This window comes from Narcine bancroftii, chromosome 1 (genome assembly GCF_036971445.1).
Source record: "Narcine bancroftii isolate sNarBan1 chromosome 1, sNarBan1.hap1, whole genome shotgun sequence".
Lineage (NCBI taxonomy): Eukaryota > Metazoa > Chordata > Chondrichthyes > Torpediniformes > Narcinidae > Narcine > Narcine bancroftii.
Window position 1 is genome coordinate 438,603,130 of NC_091469.1, and position 21,851 is coordinate 438,624,980.

A 21,851-nucleotide genomic window follows, 5' to 3' on the forward strand; every position below is an offset into this window, starting at 1 on the left:
GTAGAGGGGGTTTGGTAATCCCATGGTGGTCTGTCTGTTCCATCAACAGTCCAAATGCACTGCTTCATCTGGGTCTGGGGGATTTCAGATTGGGCGGTTCCACATCTCCCAGCCTGTGAGGCCTCCATCTTTGTACTCAGCCTATCAATGGCTGCTCATCGGGGGGGGGGGGGGGGCACCTGAACCCCTGCAGCACCTTTTGCATCTCTTTCAAAGGGTCCCAACACCTTTCAACCAGTGCAGTCCATTCTGTAGTCCAGTCCCTCCTGCCTCCAGAACCTACTGCATAGAAAAATTCCAAAACTAGGTGACCAAATAATCTTTCCTTCAGTAATGAGGCTCAATATTGGACAGGACAACTTCTCCACATGGTGTCACACAAACACACTGCACAGATGCAGAGAGGCAACTTTGCAGTGGTCTGGCAGTTCTGTGCCATCTCCAGTGATGCGGCCTTAGCACGATTCTTCAGGAGTTCAGCTCTCCGTCGCCACTGGGATTTCTGGTCTATAAACACCATTTTTCTTGCAGTGTAACAAGTTGAAAACTGCCAGGCTTAATATTATTTGGCCTGTGACGACTTATATTTTTCTGTTTGTGGCCCACAAACAAAAAAGTTTGGCTACCCCTGACTTAGGGTATCCCATGCGAGAACTTCCAAATTTTGAATTTTCTGCCCATCAAATAATAGTCTACCCATTTGTTCCTTCTTCCACAATGTATGACCATACACTTTCCAATATTATATTTCATTTGCCAATTCTTTGCCCATTTTCCTAATCTAATACTCTCTGTAACCTCTCCGTTTCCTCATCACTATTTCTGTATAACTTTGATTTGATTTAAAAAAAATTGATATTACACCTTAATTCGTTTTCTTCTTTCTACCTATTGCTTAATCTGTTGAATATCCTCAAAGTTTCCATCTCAAATAAATTGGCTCCCAATGCTTTGCATTCATGTCTGCAAGCAATCAAAGATACTGGGCAGAAACACAAAAGCTGAAGCTGCTGTAATCTTGATAAAAAAAACTGCTGGAGGAACTTGGCAAGATAGACATGGGTAGAAATGGTCAGTCAATATTTTAGGTTGGGAGCCTTCATCAAGACTGAGATTAAATAGGTGAAGTTACATGTATAAAAGGGGAAAGAAGCAGAGGTGAAAGTGTATAGGGCAGACAGCATGAGGGATGGGAGATACAGGTAGAGGAAGAAACCACTGTGAAGGTATGGAGAAAGAAATATTAGAGAAAAGGAAAAAAAAAGTAAGTACATGAACAAATATGAAAATGTAGCTACTGCTACAGCCAGATTATAGCTCATGGCTATTGCTCCTGGGATGTAGCTCAAAACTTGTAGAGGAAAGAAGACACGCATGCCGGTAGAGTGTATTCAGGGGCAGCTCTGCCTTTTATAGTGAGCTGAGCTGTGTCACCACTGGGCCACTGATTATTCAGTTCCGGGCAGGGGATGGCAAAAGGAAACCTGGAGTACTCGTCTATGATATTGAGGAAATAAATGTTCTTGTTGGACAAGGATAGGGGCCCCTTGAAATTGACATTAAGTCATTCGAAAGGTCGTGTTGCCTTGATGAGGTGTGCTTTATTGAGTCGGAAGAACTGCAGCTTACATTTGGCGCAGACACGGCAACATCTGGTCGTGAACCTGACATCCTCAATGGAGTATGGAAGGTTCCAAGTCTTAATGAAGTGGAACAGTCTTGTAACTCATAACTCTGGGGTGCCAGAGGTAATTGTGGAGAGATTGGAGGGAGTCGAGGTGCACGTTGACACACGTCCCTGGGATAGGGCATCTGGGGGGGGGGGGGGGGGGGTCGTTGAGCTTACCTGGCAAATAGAAGATGTCGTAGTTTTAGGTGGAGAGCTCAATTCTCCACCTAAGAATCTTGTCCTTCTTTATTTTAACCCTCAGTTTTGTGTTGAACGTGAAGGCAATGGCTCGTTGGTCTGTGAGCAGGGTAAACTTCTTACCGGCTAGATAGTTGCACCAATGATACACTGCCTTAAAGATCGCCTGCACCTCCTTCTTGACAGGAGTGCGGCATCTCTGGGCTGTGAAGTGTGCGAGGAAAAAATTCTACTTGCCCACCTGCCTGGTTGAGTGTGGTGGCCAGTGCAAAGTTGGAGGCATCGCTCTCCATCTGGAAGGTTGTGGTCTTTACCAGGGGGTGGGCTTTATCAGCATAATTGGGCACCCATTGTGCATAGTACGAAAAGAGCCCTAGGCAGCTCTTCAGCGCCTTCAGGATGCTTGGGATGGGGAGCTCCATTAGGGGTCTCACGCAGATGGGGTCCCAGGCAATGACACCATATACCAAGCAGGGCCAGGCGATTAGTGCTAAATATACACTTGTCCTTATTATAGGTGAAGTTGAGGGACTTAGCTGTATGCAAAAATTTAGCAAAGTTCACGTCGAGGTCCTGCTGGTCATGGCCGCAGATGGTGACATTGTCTAAGAAGGGGAAGGATGCTGCCAGATTATGCTCGTCCACATCCAATCCATCACTCTGAGAGGCGGAGTCTCCGTTTGTGACACTGAAGGGGTCTCTGAGGAAGTGGAAGAGCCTGCCATCCGCCTCAAAATCTGTATCTATGCGGTCTCCTGGGCACTGCTTCATTGGTAGGTTTTTGCCTTGAAAACCCGCCGATAGTGCCCCTTCTTGCTGCAGCCAAAGCAGGTTGCGCCTCTAGTGGAACAGAGTCATCGGGGGTACTTCCGTTTGCCCGCAGAAGTAGCATTTCGGGTGCTCGGTCGCCACGGCGGCAGTGGTGGGGTCAGCCAACCCGGATGCCATCTCCCAAAGTGGTGGCACTCGTGATGCGCACATGGCGGGCCCATTCTTGCCAGCGAACGATTCAGCATGGTGCTGGGCCAAGTTGAGTGTCCTTGCCAGCTGTATAGCCAGTTTTAACGGCAGCTGGTCCTCTTCAAGCAGACGTTGCCTGATGTAATCGGACTTCAACTCCGACACCCAGGTGTCCGGACCAAGTCTTCTACGCACTGGGCTACCAGCACAGGGGTCGTGGAGCTACCCCAATGGTCTCGTCCAGGTGCGAACAGAGCATGAAGGAACTCTTGTAACAACTCACCAGGCTGTTGTTTCCAGGATGCAAGGAGGTAGTGTGAGTACACCTCATTGAGCTTGTGTTTGTAGACAGCAGGAGGTCTTACAGCCTGGAAAGCTTGCAAAACTTTCAGCTTTTTGTCGTCAAGAGTCCACAAGGTCAGAGGCAGCCTCGAGGAAATTGTTGAAGCAGCTGATCCACTGTTCGAAGTACTCGGAGGCCCCGGTCACTGGAGGTCTACTTCTAAGCTTTCGGGGCGCAGCAGTTTCTCCATCACCGGAGAGACGATGGTGCTTATTAAATTGATAACCACAAAGTCGAGAACAGGGAATGATAGGCTTTAATAAGCACGAGATTTTGGCTGGCCTGGATCCAGGTACAGGAGGAGGGAGGTCGACCTTCAGGGCCAGATCATAAGGGGCGGAGACAGAGGGTGATAAGTCACTCGTGGGCGGGCCAGCCTCATCCATACAACAGCACAGTTAGGGAATAATAGACAAGGATAAAACATGAGGCCCTTTCATCAATGTTGAGGCTGCACCGAATACATTAGGTTCAAAAATGGGCATGGAAAACTCTGCCTCCCTTGCAAGGGTTGTTTCCTGACTCCACCCTCCTGATGTCTCCCCACTGGACCCCTCCCGAGATTATACAGATATATTTAGTTCACTTTTTCTTTATCTTGACCAAGGATCTCCATCAGAAACCTCGCCCGACCATTCTTCCCCAATGGCTTCTGTCTGACCTGCTCCCAGTTCCTAGTCATAATGTCCTTCTTGGGCCCTGCTCCGAGTTGCTTGTGGTGGTGGTTTAAAACGAAAATTGCTTAGGCGAGATCTTGCAAAAGACATTGCGGCCGCGGGTCCAGTCCGGTCCTCGCGCTGCGCGCCCCCACCTCCGGGCCGCGTGCCGTCGGGGCGCATGCGCCTGTGGCCGGCCGAGCGCTGTGGTTTCTGGGAGGGCCACGGGCGGAGGAAAGGAAAGTGAAAGGCGAGATGTTGCATGTCAGTCCTGTCACCTGGTTCGCTGTTTTCCTCGTCTCTTTTCGCCTGACCGGCTGCAACCGAGGCGCCACGGACTCGGCTAGGAAAGGTAACGAGGTCCCGGGCACGCCGACTTCGGTTTCGGCGAGTACGCGGTGTGGGGTGACTCCCACACCTGGTGCATCCCCGTCCTGCACGCTCTCCATCTCCACCTCCCCCACTCTCCCTCCTCCTCCCCCCTCCCTCTCCCCCTCCCCCCCTCCCTCTCCCCCTCCCCCCCTCCCCCTCCCCCTCCCCCCCTCCCTCCCCCCTCCCTCTCCCCCTCCCCCCTCCCTCTCCCCCTCCCCCCTCCCTCTCCCCCTCCCCCCCTCCCTCTCCCCCTCCCCCCCTCCCTCTCCCCCTCCCCCCCTCCCTCTCCCCCTCCCCCCCTCCCTCTCCCCCTCCCTCCTTCTTCTCTCCTCCCATCCCCTCCTCCCCTTCCAACCCCCTTTCTACTTTGGCCCTCAGTTCCTCGGACCACTGATTATTCTGCGCTTTGATTCAGGGGGGTCAATATGCTTTTTTTTCTATTAGGAGCCTCCCTACATCCCACACCATTTCTTTGGGCCCAGCTTTCAAGGTAATTCCCCTAAAATTTTATAAAATTACAGAAGTAATTGAAAATATGGTAAACACTCAACACACCATAAACATCTATGCTAAAAGAAGCAGCTTTTCAGATTAGAGACCCTTTAGGAAATGTGGTTTAAAAAAAAATAAATACAATTTTAAATTGCAGACCAGGTTGTTGAACAATTAAAAAAAACATATTGACACATTAGATGGATAAAGGAGTTCACGAGATGTTGCTGCTTTCCCTGTGATGTACATCTGATTTTTAAAAAATAACACTAGGGCAGTTAAAAGTATTGATGTGCAGGTCCATAGCACATTGAAAGTGGTCAAGCATATAGTTAGGGTGCTAAATAAGGAGTCTGGCATGAAGGTGAAGGGGATGGAGAGTATCAGGTGTATAAATGGCAGTTTGTGCCATATTCATATTCAGCACAAACCTGTGAGCCAAAGGGCCTGTTCCTGTGTTGTTTGAATGGGGAGAATAGGTTACACCTGAAAAATAGTCAGGAAAAGGAATGAGCAAAGGCCTAATAGGCCAAGAAAAATGGAAATTTGCCTTTTGAATTATTTCACCTGCATAGTGACCTTCAGTAACTTGAGCACAAGCATATTCCTGTGAACATCAACACCATTTAAGGCTAACTTCTCCAGAAGTAAATCTAAATTTATTAAAATTGCCTTGTCAATAGCCAGGAAATGTGTAGTGGTAACATGGAAGTCCAATTCTCTACTTCACATTAATTGTTGGAACATGGAAGTGCAAAGTTGTATTCCCATTAAGAAGATTACTTATAGCCTTAGGAATAGATATACTAAGTTCATCAAAATTTGGCATCCTTGTTTAGATTACTTAAATGCCCAGATTGTATCGTTTATTTTGATATTTGTCTGTTAGTATATTCCTTATGAGAAATTTAATACTTTTAAAATGATATGACTCTGAGATGTCAAACCTTGCTCTTGTTGCTTTATCTTTTCTATTTTCTTTCATTTTATCTCCATCTATTCCCTTTTCTTTTGACTCTGGGGAGGGGGCACTGGGAGAAGAGAGGACCTGATGTATGTTTTTTCCATGATTTTTATTCAATGTTATATTGAGTCCTATTTTCTTATAACTTAAATATTCAAAATAAATCAACACCATTCATTATCACCTTGTGAATCCCTAATTACCACTATTTTAACAAATTCTTACTCATATATGAGCCATATCTTTAAACATTTTGCAATTTTAAGAAAGAATTGATTCCTTCATTAGCTAACAGTCTTTTATTGTTTTGTGTAGATTGCTCAGATTTCACAAATACATCTTGTGACAAATGCTTGGAAAGTACAGACGTAAGTATAATATTATCATGATTAATGGGAAATTTACTTGGAAATTGGAGATTGAGTATTTGCTTACCTGTCTAATTTACTCTTTATTAATGTGAAAACCAACATGAGGACCCATTAACAGGATGTGCTGCTTCTTCCACACAAAACCACATACACAGATTCTGCTTGGAGATAATGATGCTTTGCGCATCTGTCCTTAGGGTAGCAAGAACTACCACATTCTCCAGTGTTTATTGTTCAATCAGTTCAATTGAATTTTGAAAATTGTTCCCGAGACCAAATGTTACAAATTGTTGGATCTTCATTGGCAGATATGTACATTTTCACATTGGCAATTTTAAGTGTTATCTTCACTTGCTTGCAGTATCAATTTTGAGGTGCGATAATTTCCTTCTTTTGGGTAACTAGTTTAAATTGCTGTGTTTGTAAAATTCTGTAAATTTTATTTATATCAAATTAATATACCTTTATCAATACTGATATTTTGGAAAGATAATTGCACTTTAATCACATGGGTGCTGAAGTCACTGAAGTTGTCAATAATCTATCCAGTTGCTTTGCTAGTGGGGTTAACAGTCATTCCTTATGGTTATTCCTTATTCCTGCAGATGATTTATGCAATTTGTTCAAGATTTGCAGTTTGATTTAACTTTTATCCAAATTTACCTTATACCTCGAAACATCCCCTTAATCTTCCAGTGTGCTCTTCATCCTGGCCAATGAATGACTCACACCCCCCACCCCCAGGGTTTGTCAAATACACTAATACATCATCAGCAAAAAGGTTGATTTTTGTGTTCCACCTGGCCCACCGTGAACCATTTTATGTCTGGATCCCACCACGTGGCTTCTGCCAGCAGCTCAATTGCCAGTATGAACAGTGCTGGAGACAATGGACAGCCTGCCTACTGGACCTATTCAATGGAAACACTGGAGACATCTGCCCATTTGTAATAATTTTTGCTTGGGGTTTACAATATAGTGTCTTCACCTATTATTAAATGTTTGATTCAATCCAAATTTATCCACTACCTTGAACAAAATGTCCCACTCCAGTCTGTTGCAGGCCTTTTCTGCATCTAGAGATACATCCACTCCCAAATCCATCCCTTACTGTGTCAGATGCACTATATTAAGTAGTCTAGCTATATTGTTTGCTGACTGCCTCTACAAATCCAGCTTGATCTGATGGGTCGATACGAGGCGGGGTTCAATGGATCCCTGCATTTTTTGGATATCAACATGATGATTTCTGTTGAGAAAGACCTCAGGAGGGGATGCTTCTTTGCCACCTGATCCACTACCTTCATTAAAAAGGGACATTAGCGGATTTTTAAACTCTTTATAAAATTCTGTAGGGAAACCATCCTTTCCCAATGATTTACCAGCTTGTAAAGAGCTCAGGGTCTCTGCAGTTTCCTCTTTAGAAAAAGGGGCATTCAGCCCCTCTCGTTCTTCCTGAAACAAGTTTGGCAAGCCCAATGGAAGCAAGAAATCATCTATTTTGTTGGGATCACCCCTTAATTCCGATTTATACAATTCCTTGTAAAACCTTCCAAATTTATCATTTCTTTTTATGAGATCTTGCCTGCCCCTGTCCGAATCGTATTAATTGTTTTTGAGGCCTCTTCCACCTTCATCTGCCAGGACAACATTTTGTGGCCTTTCTTCCCCAGCTCATAATACTGCTGTCTAGATCTTAAAATCAACTTTTCTGTTTTATATGTTTGTAACGTATTATATTTGAACTTCACTAAATTCCTGTATTTTTCTTCAAGCCAATATCAATAGGGGGATGAATTCAAATGGTCACAGGAAGTCATTAAGTACTGGGGGTAAAAAATAGATAAAGATTTACATAACTTATGCAAATATAACTATCTCCTTATGCTCTTGAAATTGAGGAGGACCTTGATAGATGGAGGACTCTGCCCGTCACACTGGTGGGCAGCGTTCACTATGTCAGAATGAAGGCGATGCCAAGACTCCAGTATCTTTTTCAGTTGTTACCCATTTCATTGCCATGGGGTTTCTTTAAGATGCTTGGCGAATGTGTTAGAAGGATCCTGTGGAATGGTAAGTTGACTAGAATCTCCATGGAAAAATTGACATGGGATCATAATTTGGTGGGGGGGGGGGGGTTAAAATGACCAGATTTTAAAAAATATTATTGGGCACAAATTGAACTAGATGGCATGGCAATATGGCATGAGAATTTATATACAAACGGGACACCAATTTAATTTCAAAGAAAACAAAATAACCCTAAAAAAAGCATATTCTTCAGATATGGCAAAAAAAATAAATCAATGTATTAGATGGAAGGTGCGGATAGATCCTAAAATGCCTTTGACCCAGATCCTGGATACCTCGTGCCAGAAGGGGATCAGGTGTATTGAGGACTGTTACAAACAAAGGCAGCTCAGGTCATTTGAACAGTTGAGAAACAAATATGGTCTGTTTAATAGAACTTGTTTTGGCTATCTGCAAATAAGGTCCTTTTTAAAGGAAAAATTGCGACTGTCTATGACCCTGCCTATGTCAAGTAATGTGGAGATTCTAATTCGACAGCAGAATCTGTGTAAATTTGTTTCTCAAATGTATTAAATCTTCCAAAGTGAGGGCCCGAAGCCAGGCTTACACAGGTCAAGGGAGAGATGGGAGTCAGACTTGGGCACAACAATCAATGAATAGTGGTGGCAAGACCTGTGTTGAACAGTGTGATGGCAAGACCTGTGTTGAACAGTGTGATGGCAAGACCTGTGTTGAACAGTGTGATGGCAAGACCTGTGTTGAAGAGTGTGATGGCAAGACCTGTGTTGAAGAGTGTGATGGCAAGACCTGTGTTGAAGAGTGTGATGGCAAGACCTGTGTTGAAGAGTGTGATGGCAAGACCTGTGTTGAAGAGTGTGATGGCAAGACCTGTGTTGAACAGTGTGATGGCAAGACCTGTGTTGAAGAGTGTGATGGCAAGACCTGTGTTGAAGAGTGTGATGGCAAGACCTGTGTTGAAGAGTGTGATGGCAAGACCTGTGTTGAAGAGTGTGATGGCAAGACCTGTGTTGAAGAGTGTGATGGCAAGACCTGTGTTGAAGAGTGTGATGGCAAGACCTGTGTTGAACAGTGTGATGGCAAGACCTGTGTTGAACAGTGTGATGGCAAGACCTGTGTTGAACAGTGTGATGGCAAGACCTGTGTTGAACAGTGTGATGGCAAGACCTGTGTTGAACAGTGTGATGGCAAGACCTGTGTTGAACAGTGTGATGGCAAGACCTGTGTTGAACAGTGTGATGGCAAGACCTGTGTTGAACAGTGTGATGGCAAGACCTGTGTTGAAGAGTGTGATGGCAAGACCTGTGTTGAAGAGTGTGATGGCAAGACCTGTGTTGAAGAGTGTGATGGCAAGACCTGTGTTGAACAGTGTGATGGCAAGACCTGTGTTGAACAGTGTGATGGCAAGACCTGTGTTGAACAGTGTGATGGCAAGACCTGTGTTGAACAGTGTGATGGCAAGACCTGTGTTGAACAGTGTGATGGCAAGACCTGTGTTGAACAGTGTGATGGCAAGACCTGTGTTGAAGAGTGTGATGGCAAGACCTGTGTTGAAGAGTGTGATGGCAAGACCTGTGTTGAACAGTGTGATGGCAAGACCTGTGTTGAAGAGTGTGATGGCAAGACCTGTGTTGAACAGTGTGATGGCAAGACCTGTGTTGAAGAGTGTGATGGCAAGACCTGTGTTGAAGAGTGTGATGGCAAGACCTGTGTTGAAGAGTGTGATGGCAAGACCTGTGTTGAAGAGTGTGATGGCAAGACCTGTGTTGAAGAGTGTGATGGCAAGACCTGTGTTGAAGAGTGTGATGGCAAGACCTGTGTTGAAGAGTGTGATGGCAAGACCTGTGTTGAAGAGTGTGATGGCAAGACCTGTGTTGAAGAGTGTGATGGCAAGACCTGTGTTGAAGAGTGTGATGGCAAGACCTGTGTTGAAGAGTGTGATGGCAAGACCTGTGTTGAAGAGTGTGATGGCAAGACCTGTGTTGAAGAGTGTGATGGCAAGACCTGTGTTGAAGAGTGTGATGGCAAGACCTGTGTTGAAGAGTGTGATGGCAAGACCTGTGTTGAAGAGTGTGATGGCAAGACCTGTGTTGAAGAGTGTGATGGCAAGACCTGTGTTGAACAGTGTGATGGCAAGACCTGTGTTGAACAGTGTGATGGCAAGACCTGTGTTGAACAGTGTGATGGCAAGACCTGTGTTGAACAGTGTGATGGCAAGACCTGTGTTGAACAGTGTGATGGCAAGACCTGTGTTGAACAGTGTGATGGCAAGACCTGTGTTGAACAGTGTGATGGCAAGACCTGTGTAGAACAGTGTGATGGCAAGACCTGTGTAGAACAGTGTGACTAGGGTCATTAACGTCAGATACAGTTTTGGTGCAATATAACTTTTTGCACCAGTGGTACATCACACCACAAAAATTACATAAATCAGTCTGAAATATCAGAAATGTGCTTTAGGTGTGGTGTGGAGATTGGGACCTTTGTCCACTCCACCTGGTTATGTACAAAGGTGAGACCTTTCTGGGGAGAACTAAGGGGACATTTAGAAAAAAATTACAAAAGTGGATTTTTCACAAGATCCAGGCTGTACCTTTTTGGTGATATTGAAAATTTAAGTTTTCGACTGTCCAAATATCAAATTCAGTTTGTGAAGGCCACCTTGGCGATTGCCGGGAAGCCTATAACGGTTACGTGGAGGTCCAACTCTCAATTAAATACTACACACTGGAATAAGGAAATGCAGAATTGCATTCCCTTGGAGAAAATCACTTATAATCTACAAAGGAGGAAACATGACTCTTCTATTAAAGTGTGGCAACCATATATCTTAAATACATGGGCATGTAGACTGACTAGCTCCACCTCCCCATGAAATATGGATATTACAAAAACGTGTCCTAGTAGGGAAAGGATTGGAGTTAAAGAAGTGGAACATGGCATAGGCAATGTACGTGATTTCTTTTTAGCCCTTTAACCAGTTTTAGTTTTTTTTTTCTTTTTATTTCTTACTTGGGTTATTTAGTTAATTAGGTTGATCCTTTTTTTAGGTGTTTGATGGGGTGGGGGGGGGGTGTCTGAACCCCCAATTGTATTTACTTGTATTTGTATAATGTATAATCAGGATGGTTATGTGTTTGGGGGGGGGTGAGGGGAGGAAACAAAACACAGTCTCTGTACGTTCCATTAATGTTGAAAAAGATTTTGTATTGGTTGATAAAATTACTTGAGTCTGTAAAACATCAAAATAAAATATTTTTTAAAAATTTGCAGTTTGTTTGTCTGCCTTTAAGAACCACAAGAAAAGAAAATTCTATCATCGCATTTCCCTTTTGATGGATTTGAAACTCAGCCTTGCAAGCATATTTTTATACATGATTGTAAATATCTTTAGTGCCTAAAATGACACAGTAAAATTGTATTCAATATATACGGATTTCTTAAAACATTATGATTTTGTAATTTCATGTCTTGATGCAATGCAAAATAATTTCCTTTAAGGTCTTTAAACATCTCCATTTATTTTTTTTATCTTTGTAAACATATTATGCATATAAGTGCTGATGTTTGGCACATAACAATGTTGGTCAAGATGAATTAGAACAGATTTTCCTCTAAAATCCTTTTTTCTAAGCTATTTAACTGTCTCTCTTATCTGTGCACTGTTCGCAAGTAGCTGATTTTCAGTGTCTCATTTTGAGTATAGTGTTCAGTTCAGGTAGCCTTTTTATAGGAAAGATGGAACAGAGAATACTACAGCACAGTACAGGCTTTTTAGTCTTCAATGCTGTGCAACCTGTATATTCCTCCCTAAAAAAACTAATCTCTTCCTATCTTGTATTTCTCTACATTTCTTTCATCCTTGAATCTGAGTCTCTTAAATGTCCCTAATGTTCCAACTAGGGTGGCCATTCCAAAGAAGGACATAGTTGTAGGTTACCTCTATTTTATATACACACACGCTTTAAAAATTATATTTTTAAAAAGATTTAAACAGTATTGCAAAGCAACAAATGCAAGCACCCTGTCTGTATGCCTGTGTGTGCATGAGGACATGGTCATAGGGGTGTGTGTATGTATGTATATATACATTTATGACCATGTTCTCCTCTTGGAATGACTACCCTAGTTCCAAACTCCAACACCACCCTAACAATGCATTCCAGCACCTCAAAACTTTCCTCTGTTGTTTGCTACTCCCACCCTAGGGAAAAAGGCTCTGGCTGCCTACCTCATCTTTGCCTCTCAGAATCTTGTAGAAACCTTAGAGAGCGTGCAGAGGAGATTTACCAGGATGCTGCCTAGATTAGACAAAATGTCAGCTGAAGAAAGGCAGACTGAGCCAGGGCTTTTCTCATTTGAAGAATGAGAGATAACTTAATAACTTAATGTACAAGATTACGAGAGGCATATAGAATGGACAACCTGCACCTTTTCCCCAGGGTTGCAACAGCCAACACCAGGAACATCTTTTTAAGGTGAGTGGAGGAAAGTTTGGGGAGAGGTCAGAAGTCTTTTTTACACAGAGTAATGGAAGAGGATGATACAATAGAGACATTCAAAAGACTCCTGGATAGGCACATGGTTGTAAGAAAAATTGAGGGTTATATGCTGTGAGGAAGGGAAGGGTTGATTGATATGGAGCAGGCTTATATACATTGGCACAACATCATGGGCTGAAAGGCCCCCTCTATGCTATTACTGTTCTACATTCACTGTTGGCAGCTATATCTTTAGGTGCCTTGATCTATATTCTGAAATTACTTCTCTATCAGTTTCTGCCTTCTCTCTATTATCTCTGATGACTTTTTTAAATCACTTTTTTTTTGCATTTACTATATCATTGTCATATTTTAATAAGGTAATAAGGCATATGAGATATTTTTGCTCTTTGGGTGGGTGGTGTTTCTTTGGCTTGGCTTCGCAGACGAAGATTTATGGAGGGGGTAAAAGTCCACGTCAGCTGCAGGCTCGTTTGTGGCTGACAAGTCCGATGCGGGACAGGCAGACACGGTTGCAGCGGCTGCAGGGGAAAATTGGTTGGTTGGGGTTGGGTGTTGGGTTTTTCCTCCTTTGCCTTTTGTCAGTGAGGTGGGCTCTGCGGTCTTCTTCAAAGGAGGTTGCTGCCCGCCAAACTGAGGCGCCAAGATGCACGGTTTGAGGCGTTATCAGCCCACTGGCGGTGGTCAATGTGGCAGGCACCAAGAGATTTCTTTAGGCAGTCCTTGTACCTTTTCTTTGGTGCACCTCTGTCACAGTGGCCAGTGGAGAGCTCGCCATAGATCATGTATATGCCTTTCATGGAACATTTACATTTTAAACCAATGTCTCATTGAATTGCATCCATGTCAAGTTTCTAATACAGGCAACCAATGTGTTATTGCAAACCTGGTTATGGTAACGTTGAACTAACGATTTGGATTATGCATTATGGTTTGAACATCCATGAGCTAGAGCATGTATGTTTCAATTTAAAAGCATCTGTTTTACGTGGAATAAACTATTTTACATGTTTTACGTGGAATAAACTATTTTACATGTTTTACATGGAATAAACTATTTTATTCCATCTTTGGAGATCTGGAAAAATACATACGAGTCTTTATATTGTTAATCTATTTTTAAAAATATGTTTTGGATTCCAAATCAACAATTAAAAACTGAACTGGTGTATCATAGTGACCCACGAAAGGAGACGCAGACTGGCCCACAAAATGTCTGACAAACACAGCGACCGGGTGGAACTGGGGGTGACACCAGCCCAGGTGACCTCCTGCACAGTGGGAAGAATGGGAACTGTGGCAGGAATGCTGGCCAATTCCAGGCGGCGCTCCAATGACATGGGGCCATGATGTCAGCACCTGGGACTCTTACAAGTGTGACGGCCAGAGCAATAAACTATCAATTCCAAAGCTTTGGTGTATGTGTCATTCTTTACGCTCATTGTAGCAAAAGCGCTACATTGGTGACCCCAACAGATCCAACCGGCAGTTGGACCCTAAGATGACCGATCAAGTGGAGTCAACGACCATCCACGCAATCTCACTCATGCTCCCAACATTTTGGGTGTCACTGCCACACATGGTTTGAGCAAGTCGAGGCTCAGTTCCAGCTTCAATACATCGCCACCGACGGCACCTGATACTTCTACATTGTGAGCACTCTTGATCAAGACACAGTGGCAAGGATCGTAGACTTCCTCCGGCAGCCTCCAGAACAAGGAAAATATGCGGCCCTCAAAGAGCTGTTAACTCTCACTTTTGGGCGCTCCAGGTGAGCACGCGGCCTGATTGATGGATTTGGGAACAGGATCCCATCTATCCTAATGAGTGAAATGCTCGCTTTGACTGAGGACCACAAGCCTTGTTTACTCTTTGAGCAGATATATCTGGAACAGCTGCCTGAGAATATCTGACTCATCCTCAAGGAAGAGGGTTGCGGCCCTGACAGAGTGAAGAAGGACGCCAGGGCCATTGTAGACTAAATCAGCAAGCCCCACGAACAGCCACCTGTGAGACCAAGACCAACGGAGAGACAAGTAAATACCTCAGGACAGTTCTATTACTATCATCAGCGATTGGACGTGAAGGCCCATCGATGCCGCCCACCCTGCAGGTTTCTGGGAAACGCCCTGGCCAACCGTCATTGATGACTGTGACGGTTGGCACACGTGATAGCCTCCTCTACGTTTGGGACTCCTTGTTGGGCCGACATTTCCTGGTCGAGAATTGCGCCAAGATAAGCGTCTTACCCCCTGTGGGCCTCGAGACCTGCAACAGCAAGCAGGGCCCAGCACTGAGGGCAACCAACAACTTTTACGTGGACCTTCACCCTCACGGCAATGACACAACAGCTTCTGGGGGCCGACTTCCTTCGTGTCCACTGTTTGCTTGTTGACCTTAAAGTCATGCACTCCCTCTTTGCTCTGATGACAGGCAAGGCAAAGGACATTACCAGGGACAATGAGTCTTTGAGATCATGAGAGACACCAGAGATGCGCTGGCCAATGCCACCCTTCTGGTCCACCCCAGACAAGAGGAAACTCCACCCTGACGGTCGACACCTCCAGCACAATGGTAGGAGTTGTACTGGAACAGCTCATTGAAGGCCAGTGGCAACTCTTGGCCTTTTGCAGCAGGTACCACAATGTAATGGAAGATTCTAACCGTGTTTCTTACTTTTGCAGCCTTTGCTTCTGCAAGGCTGAGAACCTGCTTGTTTTTAGAATCAGCAGACATAAGCTAAATTCCACCGAGGGGCCAGAGGTGCTGTTATTTGACGAAAGGACATCTGTGTACCAAGACCATTTAATCTTCCTGCTTGTTTTGGTCACAGACTGTCAGGCCTAGCCTTGATGCAAAATAAACCATTGTATTGAAAGTGATAAGCTGAAAATTATGTTATTCGATAGAAGCCTAGCATGCTAGCTTGCTCGCTTATCCTGCTGTGCTGGGAATAGGTGCTTGGGTAAGCAGTTTTTGGGTAATATAAGCCATAGTCCCATTGCTGAAGTTTGAGACTCTCCGAGAGGTGGCAACATCTCTCAGCAAGAAGAAGAACTTCTAGAGTCCAGCCAACGTCCCGGTCAGGGGAGGTGGAGAAGCTGCTACCGGCGCCCTGACAACCTACTACAAGTGTGCAGTCGTTGCCTTGCTTCGGCAGTTGGGACCAGTCGAAGCATTAATAAGTATAGTTGGGAAGGGCTTGCATATTGTAGTTTGAAATCAGCTTTTGAATTTGAAATAAACATTTGTATAAACTGAACTGCTCTCGGTGTGTGTGTGTCTATTTTCTTTCGGTAGCTCAAACACTGTGACCAATCTAAAACAAACAAAATGAGAGGTATAAGTTTACCCAAATACTGAGGTTTAGACCGAGTGCTATTGGTGCTGTATCTGGCATTAAGAAATTTCTGATACTTTTTGGAAGGTCGGCAATTCAAGGTCTTCATCGATCACAAGCCACTGACTTTCGCCTTCCATAAGCTTTCGAACCTGTGGTTGGCCCAACAACAGAGACACTTGTCATACTTTTTCGAATATACCATGGACATACATATCGTGGGTAAAAGCATCGTGGTAGTCGATGCTCTGTCACACTCTGCAATCGAGTTGATATATGCCCTGTCCCAGGGAGTTGACTACATGTCCCTTGTCAAAGCATAGTAGCAGGACCCTGAAAACCCCATGTTTAGGACAGCCGTCTTTGGTCTCAGGCAAGATGCCCTGTCAACCCAGGTAACCTGACACTGCTATGCAGCCCTCACCCCATCGTTCAAGCTGCATTGAGGCACCAGGTTTTAAACGCCATTCATAACATGGTGCATCCCGCAATCCGAGCCACGGTCAAGATCGTGGCTAGCAGATATGTCTGGCACGGCCTCTGTAAGCAGGTCAACCAATGGGGCAAAACCTGCATGAACTGCCAGTGCTCCAAAGTGCAGATTCACACGCGGGTGCCCATGCAGACTTTTGAACCTGCATAGAGCAGATTTAGCCACATACATTTCGACATAGTGGGGCTATTACTGGTTTCCCATGGAACGAAATACCTCGACCATGGTTGACTCCTCCATGAGGTGGCCTGAGGTTGTCCTGCTGGCTGATACCACCACAGAAACCTGTGCCAGGGCACTTATTGACACATGAGTTTCCAGATTTGGGGTCCCAGAGCAACTATCCTTGGACAAGGGGGCACAATTCACCTCCAAACTCTGAGCAGTGCTGGCTAACCATCTGGGGACACAGCTCCACCACACCACAGCATATCACCCTCAGGCCTATGGGTTGGTGGAGCGGTTTAATAGGCACCTCAAGGCAACATTGATGGCCCAGCTCAAGGGTCCCAACTGGGTGGGCGAACTGCCTGAGTCCTGTTGGGGATTCATACCGCACATAAGGAGGGCTTCAATGCCTCAGTGGCAGAGATGGTCTACAGCACACCCTTAATTATTCCAGGGGAGTACTTGGCCGCCGATAAACGCCAGGAAGATCACGCAGCAACTCTCAAACTTGCGCCCAAAACTGGGCTCCCTGGTCCTTTGGCAACCCCCATCACATGGTCAGCCCAAACATAATGTTCCGAGGAGCTTAAAGACTTGTCAGTACATGTTTGTACAAAGGGACACACACTGGCCATCCCTACAATGACCCTATGAAGGGCCCTACGGGGTCATCAGGACAACGACTCCATCTTTGTCCTCGACATCGGTGGTAAGGAGGAGACTTTTACCATCGACTGCCTGATACTGGCATTTCTGAACTGTGACCAGTGATCTCCACTCCTCCCTCGTGATGCAGGGGCAGACCACCCAAGTCAATGGACAATGGCCTGATTGCCAGTTCTGCGGGGGGTGGGGGGGGGTCATGTAGCGGCCCATGCATGGGGATGCAGACCAGTATACAAAATGGCTGACAAATGCGGTGACCACGCAGACCTGGGGGTAACATCAGCTGTCATTCCAGGTGACCTCCCGCATGGTGGGAAGATGGGGAACTGTGGCGAGAACACCAGCCAATCCCAGCTGGGCCTCCGATAACGCAGCGGCCTGACGTCAGTGCCTGTGCCCCATATAAGTGCGACAGAACAATAAACCAATCTCAATTCCAAGGCTTTGGTATGCGTGTCGTTGTTCTCCACGCTTGCCTAGCGTGAATGTTATGATATTTTAAATTAGTGATTCAAAATTTGGCCCAAATGGGGTGTGTTGTCGAGTGATAAGATATTTTGCTCTTTTTTTAAATTGGAAATTGTTACTGGCTGTTGAAAATTGTGGGTAGTTTTAACATATTTTCAACTCTTTCTTTCAGTGTCTCTGGTGTTTTGTTGGACAACGATGCATGAATTATCCTGTTGAAGCTATTATTCCACCTAGTTCATTCTGTCCATTGCGTGAAGCTCGTTGGGCACTTTGCTGGGGTAAGAGTACAATGCACATTTTACACTGATTGCCTTCCATACCGCCTGGAGTGGGGGATGGGGGCCAGTGAGCAAAGGGACAGTGAGAGCTGAAGTGCAGGAAACAGTTCTATCACGAGAGGGCTTCAAATAGTATGCAATTTTACTTTCTGTTTAAAAGTGGAATGGATATATTATTGGCCTGACAAAGGGCCTAAGCCCCAAATGATCGTGACGCTTCATTTCCGATGGATACTGCGTGACTTGCTGAGTTTCTTCAGCAGGTTTATGTATTACACTTGACCCAGCATATGCAGACTTTTTTGTTTAACTGAGAAAATTATGGTCTTGATTATTGTTCAGAGACACAATTTAAGTTAGTTGACAGTTTCCAAGTTGATGTATCTTATCTTAGAGTTGGTTTATAGTTTTTCAATTAATTAGATATTGTGTCTAAATGTGCATGTTAATATGAAAGGCAAGGGTGTAGTTAATTTCAACATGATTGCTTCATGATTACTTTGGAGCAGATGTAATGAGTGCCTTGCTGGACCCACTGATGTGAAGTTGAGTAAACTACAGATCAGTCAAAGTGAGGATTGTGCATTACATAGTTAAAGGATATTAGGGGACAAATGTTTACAATTTGATAGAAATGTTGTCAGTTCCTGATTTCATTTTTAATATATATGGTATTTTTAACACAATAGGATGTTGTAGAGCCTTGAAGAGTGTATGCAAATAAAAGTATGTAATAACATAGGAATTAAAAGCATGAGTAAACTATTTGTTCCCTTTAATGACATGGCTGATTCTGCTGTTCATCAGCACTTTCCTGCATTATCCTCTTATTGTTTGATGTTCTTAATATCTAAAGATCATTTGTCATATGAAAATATAGTGGAGGGTTATTAGCTTTGTCAAAGTATGTTATATAAAGCATTTAAAATGAGGGAAGTAGTAGTATGGATATATTTTTTAAACTTTATTTATTCATTCAAAGATAATAAGTAACATATATAACAATAAACCATAAACATGAATGTTATATTTTATATAAAAGAAATAAAAGAAAGAGGAAACAAAAGAACCCCCCCCCTCAGCCAACTCTCCGAAGGAGAGCCATAAAAAGAAGCCAAAAAAAAGAAAAAATTAAGCATACATATTAAGATCTAATCAATGTAAATCAAAATGTAAATATTCTGAATATAACAACCACTTATTAATAAAGAAACTATAGTTATCATGCGAAACATATGTAATTTTTTCCATTATTAAACAATATTTCATCTCATTATGCCATCTATTAATATCAATCATATTCGTATCTTTCCACGTACGAGCAATACATTTTTTTGCTACAGATAAAGCTAAATATATAAAAGCAAGTTGAAATTTATCTAATCCCAAACCTTTCAGAGGTTGCAAACTACCCAATAAAAATACTGTCGGGCCTAAAGGTATTGTAGAGTGGATATTGAAGACTGTGGCATTAAGCAATTTATTGCTAACTACTTGGAGAAAAATTCTGCTCATTCAGCGCTGGATGTGAAATAAGCAGTCTCTCAGTTTCTAAGATAGTGGACAGTTTTAATGAGGTGTTGATAAGATAAAGTTGAGTGTCATTGACGTATTAGTGGAAATTGGCATCAAGAATTTAGATCATGTTGCCAAGGGGCTGTTTATAAATGTAAAACAAAGGATAGATTCCTCAGAGGCATTAATTCTAGGAGGCAACAATGAGAATAATAACCATGAGACCAGTTGTGTACAGTTCCACTCTGTAGCAGATGGAACTCTGAGCCATGCCATAAGATTTCTGAATGGACAGTGTGTGGTGAATGTCTGCCATGCTGCCTGTCTCCCTTCTGGTGAGCCTTGGTGTATTAACATTGGCTGTGCATTATCTCTACAGTTAAGGACACTCCCCAGTATATGCATCTTTCATTATTGTTCCATAAGTTTCTGCTAATAAAAGCCATGATTATTGTTTGACCATCATCTTTGTCTACTTCATCAACTGGCACTTCAATTTTATTAGCAATAACTGAATAACAAGAACTGACTAAAAGCTGTCCTGTTTGCGTAGAATGCAAACTGTAAAACTTCAAAGCTCCAGAGGCCACTCTCTTCAAGGCAACAGACCTTTTGAGAGGATTAGCTTAGATTTTAAAGGGCCATTACCTTCCAACAACAAAAATATATATTTCCTTACTGTAATTGATGAATATTCCAGGTTTCCCTTTGCGATACCCTGCCCTGATTTCTCGTCAGCATCTGTCATTAAGTCACTTGACGGAATTTTCAACATTTTTGGTTTTTCCCAACTACATACATACCGATAGAGGCTCAGCATTCATGAGCTCTGAACTGCGGCGAGCCCTGGTACCAAAAGGGATTGCCACCAGCCGTATCACGAGCTACAACCCGCAGGGCAATGGGCAGGTCGAAAGGGCTAATGCTACAGTATGGAAGACTTGTTAATCTTGCTTTAAAAACACATGGTTACCCTGCTACCCGGTGGTAGGAGGTGGTGCCTGAAGCACTACATTCTATTTGGCCTATTGTGTACGGCAACAAATCAAACACCTTATGAACGTATATTTGCCTTTCCTAGGAAATCAGGAACTGTGATGGACTGGCCAGTCTGTTTATCTGAGCCTGGAACCGTGCTGCTGAAGAACCACATTCGGGCACATAAAACAGACCCCCTAGTCCAACCAGTTCAGCTACTGCATACTAACCACAACTACGCTCATGTTAAATTCCCAGACAGGAGTACTGACACTATACCCCTAAGAGATCTGGCCTTGCCTGGTTCGCCCCTTCCTCGCACCCCTACTCAGAGTGAGCCTGAGAGGTTGGACTCACCCCCCAAGCCTGTGACCCCTGGTCAGCTTTCAGATGACCATGCTGAGGCTCCACTGCCTCACGCTGGCGATTCTGGTGCGGGTCCAGAAGTCACTCCTTCCCACACTACTGACCCAGGACCTGTACCAGTTCCCAAGGTTGCAAAGGAGCCACCTGTTTTGAGACGAAGCACCAGAATTTGTAAACAACCTGATAGGCTGACATATTCATAAAACATCTCATTATATTTCGATTGCTTGCTAGATACTGGCATATTTTGGCTGTTAGGATATCTCAAGGCCAAACATGGTATCCATGTATTGCTTGCTTCAGTCTTTCCTAGCAGCTGTCTTTTTGATTTTAACCCTTCTTCTGCTGGGGGGAGACTGTGGTGAATGTCTGCCAAACTGCCTGTCTCCCCTCTGGCAAGCCTTGCTGTACTAACATTGGCTGTGCATTATCTCTACTGTTAAGGACACTCCCCTTGGATATAACTGTATATGCACCTATTGTCTTTCATTATTTTACCATGAGTTTCTGCTAATAAAAGCCATGACTATTGTTTGACCACATCGTCTTTGTCTACTTCATCAACTGGCACTTCACAGACACTACCCCACTTTCTATACCTGTATTTATACCTGCATTTATACTAATTTATTTGTTATTTAAATGTAATTTTTAGCCATATTTATACCTGCATTTATACTAATTTATACCTGTATTTATTTATTTATACCTGCATTTATACTAATTTATTTGTTATTTAAATGTAATTTTTAGCCTTATTTATACCTGTTTTATATATTTATACCTGTATTATTTAAACCTGTATTATTTAAACCTGTATTTATATATTTATACCTGTATTATTTATACCTGTATTTATTTATTTATACCTGTATTATTTATACCTGTATTTATATATTTATACCTGTATTTATACTAATTTATACCTGTATTTATATATTTATACCTGTATTATTTATACCTGTATTTATATATTTATACCTGTATTATTTATACCTGT

General features: G+C 43.5%; 1 protein-coding gene across 1 annotated transcript in view; it reads left to right on the forward strand.

Annotated features, from left to right (window-relative positions):
- Positions 1-4,017: 4,017 nt before the first annotated feature.
- The window catches only part of LOC138751708 (pituitary tumor-transforming gene 1 protein-interacting protein-like), a 64,649-nt gene continuing 46,815 nt past the window's right edge, over positions 4,018-21,851 (forward strand). The window contains exons 1-3 of the mRNA XM_069914350.1: positions 4,018-4,178; positions 5,970-6,022; positions 17,884-17,992. Coding sequence (XP_069770451.1) covers positions 4,082-4,178; positions 5,970-6,022; positions 17,884-17,992 — 259 coding nt within the window. The 5' untranslated portion in view covers positions 4,018-4,081. The remainder of the gene's footprint in view (positions 4,179-5,969; positions 6,023-17,883; positions 17,993-21,851) is intronic.